Source organism: Pleurodeles waltl, chromosome 4_2 (genome assembly GCF_031143425.1).
Source record: "Pleurodeles waltl isolate 20211129_DDA chromosome 4_2, aPleWal1.hap1.20221129, whole genome shotgun sequence".
NCBI lineage: Eukaryota > Metazoa > Chordata > Amphibia > Caudata > Salamandridae > Pleurodeles > Pleurodeles waltl.
In genome coordinates, this window is record NC_090443.1 from 85,869,096 (window position 1) to 85,884,368 (window position 15,273).

The following is a 15,273-nucleotide window of genomic DNA, read 5'->3' on the forward strand; positions in this document are numbered from 1 at the left end:
AAAGACTTTGATCCTAACAACAATCTTTTGCGGGATCGGGTCTGTGTCCTCAAGTATGAGCTGGAGCTACCCTTAAGCAACTGCCTGTGGTGTTCGGTGAGGTGGTTTGGCTTCAAGTTCCAGGATCACCTTGAGGTGCATCAGGACACACTTCTCATATAACGAAGTTGTGGCCCCAAACAACCACCTTGTGTGGATGTCACAGACAATTGTTTGTGACAGTCGCTAAGAGGATAAAAAGTTTGTGGTTTTAGGAGACTTGTTCCCTAGAACACTGAATAGCAATACGGAAGAGACAAAAGCTTGTCAACTGAGGAGAAAAACAGCAAGCTCCAGATTTGTGTATGAAAGTGCAGGAAGAATGGAACAGATGTCAGTGCTTCTAAGGTAGAGCAGAGTCAAGGTGGAGCAGCACACGCCCCTATCCGATCTGACGCCTGGGGATATTCTAAAGGTGAGGATTCTGAATTAACCATCAGAAGCAAAATTAAGTGGCCAAAGCAAATCATGTTTGTTGAATTAAGTTTTTCACTAATATGAGGGCTGGACTATCTGTGAGGTGATTGTAAATATTGGTGCTGGTACAAATCCCCATTTGAGCCAGTCTCTCTCCCTCGTTCCTGCCTTGCCAAAGAAAAATACTATTAATGCCTGGTAAGGACTTCACTTACTATGATAAGAGAAAACCATTCTAGACATCCTAGTGGTGCATGAATTTCCACACAAACAACAGAGGCAGCTGTTCAGTAAATTTCCCCTAAAAGGGTGAGACCCCTTGTAATGTTTAGATGACACCAGCTAAGCCACAAGCTCAAAGAGAAACACCACTGGGAGAACTACATTCCCCAAGCCTTCCACCGCCTACAGATATTACCCTAGAAATGCCACTTCTGCATTCTGCGCTCAAATCTGTGTGTATTTAACAGCTTGGTTTTGTAGCCCAACACTAAAGTGATTCCATTACCTGCGACATCATGTGATTGCCGAGTGGCTGTTGCTGGGGAGCAGGCTGGAGTGGATGTTGCTGGGCAGTGCAAGGCATGAGGCTTCGGAGAGACTGGGAGGAGGAGACCTGGTTGCAAACATCAGGGGCCACCAATGACAGGCCTGGGAAGACATTGGATTAGAATTAAACTATTGTCATGGGCAAATTTCCAACCTTCAGACAAAACACTGTTGGAGTGTGGCAATGAATAGTCATATTCAAATAACTGCAGTGTAGCAGCTATACCTCTGTTGCACACGTATGAATTTCAACCCTTGAACCTAGACTCTTCCAACTTATCAGTTCTCAGCCACTCAAACTAAGAAGCACGCCCCATGCCACAGAAAAAGTCAGTCATTAGTTTTTAATAAGAATGAGATTATAATACCACAGTTGACTTCACCAATGAAAACACCAGAAGAGAGACAGAGGTTCAGGCTCGCAGCAATCAGCCATGTCTAATTGAGTTAGTACCTGGCCTGTTGGTCCTGCATGTGGTGCCCTTGACGCTGCCAATACTGTCACCACGTGTAAGAATAGAAATTCCACTGAAGCTGCTGGCTTTGGTGACTGGCGGGCGCATACTACGGATGGAGCCATCTGAGTCTGTACTACTCCATGGACGTGGCTCCAGCGACTTCATTTCACTGTCTGTGCTGCTTTGTCGGCTGCTTGAGGCTCTGATCAAGCCATCTCGATTAACTCTGTAAGGATGGTAAACGGAAAAAAGAAGACAGATGTTAATAGCATGGTATTCTGAGCAAGATGCTTGAGGCAGATGAATACTAGGCTCATGGAGTACTGATAAACCAGAATGGGCTTCCATCTTGTGTCTCTTCTAAGGAAAATTCCAACCATAAATGTTTGCCATACAAAACATATACATACACACCCTACATAATGTAGAAACAACTGTAAGCCACCACCTTCCTTCACCCAAACAAGGCCAGGTAGTGTATATATAAATATGAAGGAGGTGAGCTTAACAGACAGGAGCGCACAGTTTCGTGGAAGGATTCAAAAGCAAAAAATAAATTTTCCTGTCAACTAATTCAGCCAAGTTTTGATCCTTGTCTAAGTACTGTATTTTCCTTTGAGAGTGAAAAAGAAAACACACAATACTTTAGTCACAAACTAAAACGCCAATTGTAGGAGGCTGGCTCAGATTATGGTGTACACCTATGGTGTGGCACGCTATACTGAGTCCAGGCAACCCTTAGTGATAGTGTTTAGGTGTTCAGATAGCAAAAGATCTCTAGCTGTAGCTGAGGCGAGCAGCTGAAGCTTATCCCGCAGAAATGTAAAGTACTTGCAATACCACAGAAGTCAAACAGTAACTCCAACACAAGAAAGAACCACAAAATTGTTGCAAAAATATATATATTTTTTTATACAGCACTAACTACTAGACTAGCATTGGTATATCCCCCTCTGGCGATATCTACACAATATACTAGAAGATGCATGTACAAGGCCCTATTTGGGGGGGGGGGGGACCAAACCATATACTAGGAAAGTGAAATTTACATAGTGAACCCAACCAAGGTAAGTGCTGTAGTTAGCTAGGGGCTGGGAAAGAACAAAAACACCAGAGGTTAGTACAGCAACGTCCCCAGTGACCGGGTGCAGAGTGGTTACCTGCCCTGTCGTCCCATAGGCTAACACAGGGAAGTTTTGGTTGGAATTCTTGAGTTTCATGAGCCTTCCAAGTGGACCGTGAGGAAACCCAAGGCCAGGAGGAAGGTTGGAAAGCGTCCCCACCCAAGGATACCCAGATGATAGGAGTACCTACACCAGGGGACCCAGATGCATAGGGCTGAAAGGGCGTCAGAAACCCTCGCTGAAGCCAATGGAGGTTTCGGTTGTCCAGCTGCCCATGGACCAGGCCAGTGGAACCAAAGGACTGATTCCAGATGTAGAAGACCTGAAACGGGAGGGGATAGAGTCCAGCACAGGTGGCAGTGCCCACCCTCCTTGAGGTGAAGTTCCTGCAGGTTGGTGAAAGATGAGGTCCAGATGCAGGGTCCAGGAGCTGCAGAAGGTTCTAGGAGTCACCTACGAGCTGTTCCACGGTGGTTGCCAGATTACAGGAGGGTCAGGGACCAGAGAGGCCACCAACAAGCACTGGCAAATACAAGCAGGAACTGATGATGGATTTGAAAGTTCTTGGGGACCAGAAAGGTCCAGTAGACTCTACCTTTGAGGGGGAGTCAGGGCTGGCCCTTAGCACAGAGGAAGTGACCCACAGGCGATAGACAAAAGGAGTCACAAGAAGGCCTCAGCAGCACAACAAATCAGAAGTCCCACGTCACAGGAGATGCAGAACGAGGCTGATCTTCGGATCCCAGAGTGCTAGAGGCTGGGGCTTCTCGGTGCTCGAACATCTCTTAGAGGAACAGCCAACAAGTCTTGGCAGGAGCAACAGTTACAGTGCATAGGGGTTCCAGTCTATCCGCAGAAGCAGGGACCCACCGTCTCCCAAGTTGGTCAGAAGATAGGCAGGACACAGAGGAGGCCTCAGGACTACCACCTGTGAGCCACAGCCTTTCAATGTCGGTGGGACAGCAGACCTCAACAGCCAGTCGGCATTGTTTTGAGGTGCCTGAGGATGCAGAGGAGTGCTTCCTTCACTCCAAGGAAGATTCCTTCATGCTTCCAGGTGCAGACAGTGTCCTTGTGACCCTGAAGGATGCACAGTTTTGGATGTTGCATAATTCTTGCAGGATCTGGAGAAACAGTGTTGCAATGAGAGCTTTCCCACCAGAAGCAGACTTGTTTCGGTTCCAGAGGCCAGGAGCAGACCATGTCTTGTAGAGAGTTCCTTGTAGAGTCTTGGTTGACGAATCTGAGCACCGACCCACGGGGAAGCCCTTAAGTAACACTAAAAGGGGGTTGGTCACTCTCTGTAGTGACCCCACCTATCAGAGGAGGTCAGGGATGTTACCTACCTGGCCTAGCAAGTCAGATGCTCTCAGGCGCCTCTGCCCATCTTGTTTCGAAGATGGCAGAATAAACCGGCCACCTGGCAGAGCTCTGTGCACCTCCCTAGGGGAGGAGCTGGATACGGGGGGGTGGACACTCCCCTATCCTTTGTATGGTTTACGCCAGAGCGGGAACCAAGGAAACCTGCACTGCTGCAAACCGGTTTATGCAAAGAGGGCACCAAATGTGCCCTTCACAGCAGTCTGGTGGCGCAGAGAGGCCACCCCATCCCAGCCCAGAGACACCTAGATCTAAAGGAGAGGTGGTCACACCTCCCTCTAACAGAAACCCTTTGTTCTGCCTTCCCCCTGCTCGAGCTGGAAGAGCAGCAGGAGGGCAGGATAGTGTCTGGGAATCTGCTGCAGCAGCGTGAGCTGCCAGGCAGACCCTAGAAGGCTGTACAGGCAGCTCTGGGGGATCCTCTATGGAACCCCCAGAGTACATGGTATCATGCAATTAACACTTGAATCTGTGTTGTTGCATGATTCCAACATGTCTTATACCAAATATGCGTAAGTTCAGAGAAACCATTTTGTAGCTGGACTACTTGTACTGACCAGTGTCCACTACATGTCTTAAAATGGTTTCCCCGCACTTACAAAATCCAGAGAATGGAGTCTGGGGTTTGTAGGGGTACTCTGCTCATGTAGGAGTACCCTCACATTTAGGGACATGCACCCTGCCCTTGGGCTGAAGGCCCTACCAGAAGGGAGACTTACAGTGCTTAAGTGCAGTGCTTGCCCTACATCGGGGGTGAAAGGGTGCATGCACCATTTCACGCAGGCTGCAAAGACAGACCTGCAGACACAGTTTGTATGGGCTCCTATGGGTGGCACGTTACATGCAGCAGCCCATTGGAGACCCCCTGGTGCACCAATGCCCTGGGTACCCAAGTACCATATATTAAGTACATACATGGGTGCACCAGTATACCAATTGCGGGGCAAGAAATTTACCAAGCAACCAAATTTAGAGGAGATAGCATAGCCACTGGGCTCCTGGTTAGCAGGATTCCAGTGAATTACAGTCTAAACACACTGACAGGCAAAAAGTTGGTGTAACTATGCTAGAAATATTGTACTTTCCTACACCAATCTTTCATTGTTTCACTATAACACAAAAACACAGACTGTCCAAAGCCAAGATAACACAATAAGAATGCTCTAAAAAAGCGTGCAATAGAGGAAAAATCAGGCTGGGCACTGCATGTGTATCACAGGGAAACAGACATAGTAGTGGCTAGGACAAGGTATTTATCACCTTTTAAATGTAAAGTTTATAGGAAGAATAGATACAATTTTGAAATACTTTTGCTTGCACTACTATTTCAATGTTTGTGTCAATTCAACAAAGTCAAGCCACGTTAGTCAAAGTTGCTAGGACAAAATTTACAAAAGGGAAAGCAAAGAACAACCCTTTAGAGAAGAGCAAAACTGATATGTTTTTACATAACTTCTGTCCCATCACATTATGGAATGAAGAGTTTTGTAATTTACGTACTGGCAACTCAAAGGATAGGAACTTCTTTTCTGCTATTAAAATTACAGTGAGATGTAAAAATTGTGTATTATGGGCTGCAAACTGCAGCAGCAGAAACAAGTGAACATTGATGTATGCACATCTGTAACCCAAATAATTTAGTTTAGAGAAACTATGGTGATCTATTAAGATTAGTTACCAATCAAGGTAATACAAAAACAAACGCTTAAAGTTTTTTTTATCTTCCAAAACATTCTGCAGAAAGGGTACTTTAGTCAAGATTCGGTTGTGACTGTTAGTGGCGGCAGAGGGATCAGAGTTAAAGGGCATAAAACTTTGTTTCTATACCTGTGGGTGAACAATGCCCACTGACATTCCCTAATTAAAGAGCTATCAACTGGTCTCCATAATGTGGTTTGCTAGCCTTCATCATTTGTGGGCATGTGATAAATTTGTGTGCTGATCTGTATGTGGTTTACACATGAAAGATTACATTGTTGTTCTATTTCGACTCTGTGTGCATACAATGGTGACTTATTTAGGTGGACTGGCTTTTTGCGGCCTGCCAGTTTTCCTTCCCAAGACAAGTTTCCTAAAATCTGCTCTACGTGATGAAATGTAGCAGGTCACTAGCCCTTTTCTGTGCTCAAAGCAGTTATGTTAAACATTAATTATCAAATATAACATGAGACAAACACTGTGCCTTAAATATTGTTGACAACAATATTGTGCCATTGGGTGTAGATTTTCCATTACTAACCCCAGTGGGACGATATTTTGGTAAACTATATTCAGAATTCAATGTTTCTGCCTAACATTATGTTGGTTATGATATTCTGGAGGCGATGGGTACAAATGATCTAAAGACAGAATAGTGCGTATAAAAGGGTCAATCCAGGGCCCCTCTATTTATCACACTGGGTGTGAGGTGGCAGGCTTTCTGCAGGTTGTCACTCAAAAGTAATCCGTACAGCAGGCCTTCAAGCCCCAAGGCAGAGTGCATTATGTTTTATGTGAGGACATGTCTGCATAAGCAGCTATGCCCCTGTGATGCCTAGTTCTATTACTAGATATTAGATGTGAACAGGAAAGCCATCTTAAGGTACGTAGTGGTCACTGGTCATTACTAGCTACCCAGCCACATAATGGCTTCACTGAAACCTATGGTGTTTGCTATCAAACACCTTGTTCTAATAAATCCATACTGATGCCAGTATTGGATTTATTATGACATACACCCAGGGGGCAACTTAGAGGTACCCCTTGAAACCTACTAGTCCTCTCGTGTTGTTGGTTGACTGGCACCGACCAGTGTGCCACCACAGACAGGTTTCACTCTCCCTGTAGGTGCGAGCCCTGGCTTTCAGAGGCCAGAAACAATCTCTGCTCCAGAGAAAGGTGTTATCACCTTCTCTAGCAGGATGGCTAGTACATCAGCATATCTGGGCTGGAGGCTTCAAAGCCTCTCCCACCTTTGATATGTGATGCAATCCCTGGAAAAATCACACTGGTGCCAATAACTCACCCAATGGAATTGGTGGTGTTCAAGTCACCACAAATTGAGAACTTGGCCATATCACAACCTTCTTGAATTCTCTGTGCCAACACAGGGCAAAAGTCGCCAGGACAAGTTGGGAGGATTTGAGCCACCAAATTCCAAAGAGTAACAGTCCAACAACCAGGTGGCGTTGACAGAGTGCAGGGTTAGTGGAAGTGAAGACGTACTTGCCACATGTTCCACAAATTTAAATTCCCTGTCAGGAGGGGTGGGGGGAAATGCTTCGGATTAGACTGACTTGTGAAGGCCTGAACAGCAAGGTTATGTGGTGAAGGATGTTACGAGAGAAAAGCAGGGTTGCCCAGAGTAGGATGGTGGCACCTGGCAACTTGTCAGCTGACAGGGGGCCAGGTCCCTAATAAAGTTTTCCCCAAAGCCTTGATATGTGGGAGGAGAGGCTCAGCAGACGTCTAACCAGGTTGTAGGACCTCATTCAGAACATTAGCTTTGACCTTCAAGGTGAGGAGGTGGTGGTCAAGAATTTCAACCACTCAACGCATAACCATAGCGTAGGAAACCAAATCCTCTGTGGCAGGTCCAGGATGGAACAAAGGGCTGCATTGGGACAGATGTCAAGGCCACCAGCCTTCTGCAAGTGTTCATACCCATTTTCATCAGTATGGAGATAAGCAAATTCATTACCCAGGTATTAGTCATCGGAATTGGTGTAAAAAAGGGAGTGGATTGTGGGTTGCCACAATAGGAAGGTCCAATAGAGAAAGTGGTGCCTCCGTAGGATTCAGGTACAACATTAGCTGAGGTCAGGCAAGTGCCGACTTGATGTCGGAGAGACCAATTCGTTCCTATGGAGTTGAGGAACCAGGGGCCAATACAAGTCTGGAGGTTGAATTGGAGCTGAAGGCAAGACTGGCTCGGTGGTTCCAAATGCTGATGAGGGCAAACCTGCCAGTGGTATACCAGAAGGAGGGTCTTGCAGCTCCTTGGGGCCCGAAGGTTCACCAGAGGGAGTTGGAAGGGATCCAAAGAGCCAGAGTATGGCAGCGCATAACTCTTTGATCTGACATTGTGTGGAATTTGGCTTCAGAAACTCAGGTTGTACAAGCAAAAGTTGTGGGATCGACTCCATAGTTGCCTGACTTCAGGAGTGAGAACAAGAAGAATGGTATCGCCCCCACACATGCTCAGGAGAATGTGAGTGGTGTGAGGGTGCTGAATCCTTCTTCGACTTCCTGTGTTTGTTTTTATATTTACTGAAAGATCTAGAGAGAAACAAAGCAGGGCCACTCCACTGGCTCCGACATTTCCGGAAACAAGATCAAGAACGAAATATGGACATGGACCATGACTTGGAACAGCCCCAACACAGAGTCTTCTTATGCTTGGGGACACAGGTTTGCCTCACGTTCAAAGATGGCATTCGGGTTCATGAACACAGGCAGTGAAGGCCATGGAGTTGTGGCTAGACCCTTAAGCACCACAAGCATAACTAGCAGGGATCCATCACAGATATCTGTTTGTGACAGTCTTGACAGGACATGCAGCCTGTAGATTTGGGGGGGATAGGAGGTGGGGGATAGGGGGAGTCATCCTTTGCTCACTGATAAATTTTGATGTAGAAGTCTCGAAGAGACAAGGAAGGGAGCTAGTGATGCCCATACAGGCCCTGCAAGTCATTTCCAGAATGGTATCAGTGGGGTGCTGCAAGGCGCCACCTTTCGGCGCGCAGAGGTCTTGCTGATAGTTTCTGGATCCAGTCTGACACCTGCAAAATATTCAAAAGGCAAGGAATCTGTGCCTAGACGTTGAAAGATACAAGTTACTGATAAAATAATACCAACCAATGCAGTTGTTATTAATGTAAGTAACAAGTGGGGTTCATGATTTCTGTTAAGTAGCTAATCTTTTTTTCTTTTTAAGCATAATCATAACACTAGACAACAAAGAATGTGCTGACAGTTTTATAGCACACTTCCCTGGCTGACAGTGGGTCTAAAGACTACAAAGGTTTTATTGAGGCAAATGTCTGTAAAATCGTGAAGAATGCAAAATCCCGAAAGCTGGAGGGTTTGCCATACCAGGAACATCAAACAGCTGCCCTTGCAGAGCACATATAGGGAGAAGAAAAACTTTTGCAGTTCCACTCTCAAGTAACAAACATCGTCACAGATATTGAAAGGAGATGCAAGACAGCAATACTGGTAACAACTAGATATCTGTGCAGAAATCATACTGTTAAATAAAGGCTGCAGCTGTTTAATTCAAAAGCAAGATAAACTAAACATATTTCACATGTCTGTAAGGCTGTCAACATTCAGATACCCTTGTAGTAAATTAAGGGAAGGAAAACATGCAGTTATTCTTAGGCTTTAGTGAGTTAGCAAATAATGCAATTGGTGTATTCATATACGAGACAACTGATTAAATCACTTATGATTGTTTTACAATGTTAGCAGATAACCATTACTTACATTAGTGAATGACTTTCAGTGGATGTAGATGTTTTGTAATAATATACTCTCAAAACTTCCCAGAAGTTGCCAATACAACTAACCATTATGGTAAGCATCTTCAACCACATGCTGTGCCACGTACCTTGCCCCTTGTAGCATACATGCATGACATGGCCCACCATTAACGTAACCTATTTGACATTTGCTACTGAAAACCTGCATTTCAGAAAGGGGGCATGTACTGTTTATGCATCATCAAAATCACATGTAACGAAGTAACAGTGGGAAAATACAACCACTAGCTGGGTGCAACACAGATTACATGGGTAGTCACTGAGGCATTAAAAGATTATAGCCCTTAAAATAAATGTACATTTGAGTTTACTGAGTGATTAAGTTGCTCTGTGTATAGATGGTATGGACTGCGAGAAGTGGGGTGAATCTTTAAGTTTTAAGGAGATGTTTTAAGTTAGATTTTCTCATGCATGGTGGTCTTGCAGTAGAATGGGGGCGGGGCGAAAAACTGAAAATCAATAAATAGCATGGGGTTATGGCTTAGTGTCGCAATACTGAGTATGTGAATCAACTTGACATGCTCCACCTTTAACACCGATGTATTTGGAAAGGATTATGTTACATACCGCGTAAACGTCTGTTTGTGGCATGTAGATCTGTAGATTCACATGCTCTACACACTCCTGTCATTTAATTTTAGGTCAGGATATGTGCAAGTTGCTTTTCTTCGAAGAAGCCTCTGGAGTCACGATGTAAAGTGACCCCTCCTCTTGGTGATATTGCGCATGGGCATCGACTCCATTCCTAGATTGTTTTCCCACAGTTGGGTGAGAATGGAGTGTGAGTAAAGTGACAGAAAGAGATGTTCATGCATATGAAAGTATAAGAGGATACTGCAAAGGCCACAAGCATCCGGGAAGAAGGGCGGGCCCCCCATGTGAATCTACAGCACTACATGCTATGAACGAACAACTTACTTACCTTCAGTATCGCCTTTTGTATACTCCCAATGTGCCAGCATTCAACTGAACTCTTTTCTTTCTAGCTCTCCATGCCGATGTTACAATAACATGGCTCAGCACGCGACTTCGACTGACCTCATCAGAGCCATAAGAAGACCTCGTCGGCTGCTGACGTCAGTTTCACCCACTTTTTTGTACCATGTCTTCGACAGGTGAACACCACCAACACAAGCACAACATGTGCAAACTCAACACATTAACATACACACACACACACATATGTAAAATCTCACTTACCCAGTCTACATCTGTTCGTGGCATGTAGTGCAGCAGATTTGCATGCTATGCATATATCGCCATCTAGTGTTGGGCTCGGAGTGTTACAAGTTGTTTTTCTTCTAAGAGGGTTTTTTTCGAGTCACGAGATCGGGTGACTCCTCCTCTCGTTGATAGTGCACATGGAGTCCTTTGTTAGATTGTTTTCCCGCAGGAGAGTGAAGTAAGGAGTGAAGAATTGCTTATGTACAAATATATATAGAAAGTAAAGAAGATGTTCATGCAATGTATATACATATCTTACATAATAAAGTACTACAACGGCTACAGGCTTCTGGGGAGGAGGGAGAGCGCATGTGAATCTGCAGCACTATATGCCACGAACAGACGTACAATGGGTAAGTGACATTTTCCGTTCAATGGCATGTGTAGCTGCAGATACACATGCTGTGCATAGACTGAAAAGTAGTCCCTCTCCTAAGTAAGCGGTGGCTAGCCGGTAGGAGTTGAAGTGGTTTGAAATCGTGTTTTAAGCACTGCTTGACCAACATCTGCTTGTTGCTGAGATAGCACATCCACACAGTATTGTTTAGTAAATGTGTGTGGTGTGGACCATATGGCTGCTTTGCATATGTCTGCCATTGGTATATTTCCCAAGAATGCAATTGAAGCTCCTTTCTTTCTAGTAGAATGTGCTTTAGGAGTTACTAATAGTTGCCTTTTTGCTTTATGATAGCAAGTTTTAATACACTTTACCAATCGTCTGGCCAATTCTTGTTTGGAAATAGGATTGCCCTTATGAGGCTGTTGGAAAGCCACAAAAAGTTAAGATTTTCGTTCTGTCTATATAATACATGAGAGCTCTTCTGAGCTCAAGAGTGTGGAGAGCTCTTTCAGCAACTGGATATAGCTGTGGAAAGAAGACTGGTAATTCCACTGAGTGATTAATGTGAAATGGTGAAATCACTTTTGGTAAAAAAAAATTGATTTGTCCCTAGTACTATTTTGTGTTTGTGTACTTGGAAGAAAGGTTCTTCTAAAGTGAATGCTTGAATTTCACTTACTCTTCTTAAGAAAGAAATTGCTACCAGGAAAGCAACCTTCCATGAGAGAAATTGAAGAGTGCAAGAATGCATGGGTTTAAATGGTGGACCCATAAGCCTTGTGAGCACAATGTTAAGATTCCATGCAGGAGCTGGTGGAGCTATAAGTGGAATAACTCTTAAGACCTTCCATAAAAGCTTTTATGACAGGAATTCTAAACAGAAAGGTATGTTGTCTGTTTTGGAGGTAGGCTGATATTGCTGTTAAATGAATTTTAATAGATTAATATGCAAGATTTGCTTTCTGTAAATGAAGCAAATAACATACAATAACCTGTACTGATGATTTAAGTGGGTCGATGTTTTTAGATCAGCAGGAATATACAAAATGTTTCAATGTATTTGTGTAGTACTGCCAGGTTGTGGGTTTACAAGCTTGTTTTAGAATGCCCATACATTTTGATGGAAGCTATACATATCCAAATTCTATTATCTCAGGAGCCAAATCGCCAGGTTGAGCATACTGGGATTGGGATGCCTGATCTGACCCTTGTTTTGAGTCAATAGGTCTGGTCTGTTTGGGAGCTTATGATGTGGTACTACCGACAGATCCAATAGTGTTGTGTACCAATGTTGACATGCCCATGTGGGAGCTATGAGTATCATAGTGAGGGAAGTGTGACGGATCTTGTTGACCAGAAACAGAATTAACAGGAGAGAGGGAAAAGTATAAGCAAATATCCCTGTCCAATTGATCCATAGAGCATTGCCCTTGGATTGAGGGTGTGGGTATCTGGACGCAAAGTTTTGGCATTTTGCATTTTCGCTTGTTGGAAAAGGTCTATGTTTGGTGTTCCCCACATCTAAAAATAATACAGAATTACTTGTGGGTGAATCTCCCATTCGTGCATTTGTTGCTGCGTCCTGCTTAAGAGATCCGCTAGCTGGTTATGTATCCCAGGGATGTACTCTGCTTGTAAGTGAATGTGATTGTGAATTGCCCATTTCCAAATTGTTTGTGCTAGAAGGGACAATTGGGATGAGTGTGTCCCCCCCGTTTTTGTAGATAATACATTGCGTCATGTCATGTTGTCTGTCCTTATTAAGACTGTTTTGTGAATGATCTGTGTTGGAAGGCTTTGATGGCTAAGAACACTGCCAGCAATTCCAAGTGGTGTATGTGGTAGGTCTGCTAGATTGAGTCCCACTCCCCCTGTATAGTAAGATTGTTGAGATTGGCTCCCCAACCTGTCATTGATGCATCGGTGGTGATTGTGGTCTGTGGCACAGGGTCCTAAAATGGTCGCACTTTTGATAAGTTGGTGTGATTCCACCATTGCAGAGGTTTGTAAGTTTGGCGGTCCAATAACACTAGATCCTGCAGTTGACCCTGTGCCCAAGACCATTGTTGGGAGAGAGACTGTTGCGGTGGTCTCATGTTTGGCGAGCATTGGGCACTATTGCTACGCATGATGCCATCATTCCCCATAGCGTCATAACAAACCTTACTGTAAGTTTGATTGACCTGCAATTGGGATATGAGTGTGTGAAACACTTGGATTCGTTGTGGATTTGGGTAAGCTAATGCTGACTGGGTGTTCAGACTTGCTCCTAGATAAGGTTGAATTTATGCCTGTTGAAGGTGAGATTTCTGGTGATGGATTGTGAACCCTATTGTGTTATTGTGTGTGCTGTTGACAGTTTCGAATGGTGCTGGCTTTTATTAACCAGTCGCCTAGATAAGGGAAGACATGTATGTACTGTCTTCTGAGGTATGCCGCAACTACTGCTAGACATTTTGTGAATACCCTTGGTGCTGTTGTTACTCCAAAAGGTAGTACTTTGAATTGATAGTGTTTGCCTGCTATCACACACCTTAAATACTTGTGGTGTGCTGGATGTATAGGAAAGTAGAAGTAAGCGTCCTTTAGATCTAATGCTGTCATGTAGTCTTGTTTTTGTAACAGGGAATGACATCCTGTAGAGTGACCATGTGGAAATGCTCTGACAGGATATATTGATTTAGAGGTCTGAGATTGAGAATTGGTCTGACAGTGCCATCCTTTTTTGGTATGAGGAAGTATAGAGAATATACTCCTGTCCCTTGTTGACTGATGGGAACCATCTCTACTGCACCTTTGAGTAGAAGAGATTCTACCTCTTGTTTTAATAGAGCAATGTGTTCAAGAGAAAGCCTGTGTGAATGGGGAGGAATGTTTAGTGGAGTGGAGATCAATTCTAGGGAATAACCATTGCAGATGTTTGACAGTACCCATTGATCTGTTGTAATATGTTGCCAGTAAGGATAGAAATATTGTAGTCTTCCTCCCACAGGAGATGTAAGCTGTTTGGGGATGCAAGGAAAGGGAAAGTCACTGCTTTGATGAGGTAGAGGCACCTCTTGCAGCAGGGGATTTACCTCTGGATCTGAAAGTTTGTCCTCTATAAGAACCCCTGAACGATCCTGTAGGAAGTTCGCTCTGTATGCACTATTTCAAAGTAAGGAATAGTATGCACAGAGTCCAAGGGTTTCCCTTAGAGGTAAGATAGTGGCAAAAAGAGATAATACTAATGCTCTATTTTGTGGTAGTGTGGTCGAGCAGTAGGCTTATCAAAGGAGTAGTGTTAAGCATTTGTTGTACATACACAAGCAATAAATGGGGAACACACACTCAGACAATTCCAGGCCAATAGGTTTTTGTATAGAAAAATATATTTTCTTAGTTTATTTTAAGAACCACAGGTTCAAATTTTACATGTAATACTTCAAATGAAAGGTATTGCAGGTAGGTACTTTAGGAACACAGTTTTCAAATAAATCACATATAGCTATTTCAAAACTAGACAGTGCAATTTTCAACAGTTCCTGGGGGGAGTAAGAGTTAGTTAGTTTTTGCAGGTAAGTAAACCACCTACGGGGTTCAAGTTTGGGTCCAAGGTAGCCCACCGTTGGGGGTTCAGAGCAACCCCAAAGTTACCACACCAGCAGCTCAGGGCCGTCAGGTGCAGAGGTCAAAGTGGTGCCCAAAACGCATAGGCTTCAATGGAGAAGGGGGGGCCCTGGTTCCAGTCTGCCAGCAGGTAAGTACCCGCGTCTTCGGAGGGCAGACCAGGGGGGTTTTGTAGGGCACCGGGGGGGACACAAGTCAGCACAGGAAGTACACCCTCAGCAGCACGGGGCGGCCGGGTGCAGTGGGCAAACACGCGTTGGGTTTCCAATAGAAATCAATGGGAGACCTAGGGGTCTCTTCAGCGATGCAGGCAGGCAAGGGGGGGGCTCCTCGGGGTAGCCACCACCTGGGCAAGGGAGAGGGCCTCCTGGGGGTCACTCCTGCACTGGAGTTCCGATCTTTCAGGTCCTGGGGGCTGCGGGTGCAGAGTCTTTACCAGGCGTCGGGATCTGGGAGTCAGGCAGTCGAGGTCAGGGGGAGCCTCGGGATTCCCTCTGCAGGCGACGCTGTGGGGGCTCAGGGGGGACAACTCTGGCTACTCACGGTCTCGCAGTCGCCAGGGAGTCCTCCCTGAAGTGTTGTTTCTCCACAAGTCGAGCCGGGGGCGTCGG

General features: G+C 44.9%; 1 protein-coding gene across 5 annotated transcripts in view; it reads right to left on the minus strand.

The window, feature by feature from the left end:
* R3HDM2 (R3H domain containing 2) overlaps nt 1-15,273 on the minus strand; it is a 1,111,447-nt gene that overhangs the window by 556,404 nt on the left and 539,770 nt on the right. For all 5 annotated transcript variants that reach the window (XM_069230792.1, XM_069230791.1, XM_069230789.1 and 2 more), the window contains 2 exons: nt 1,460-1,689; nt 965-1,107 (listed from right to left, as the gene is read on the minus strand). In XM_069230792.1, the coding sequence (XP_069086893.1) occupies nt 965-1,107; nt 1,460-1,689 (373 nt within the window). The remainder of the gene's footprint in view (nt 1-964; nt 1,108-1,459; nt 1,690-15,273) is intronic.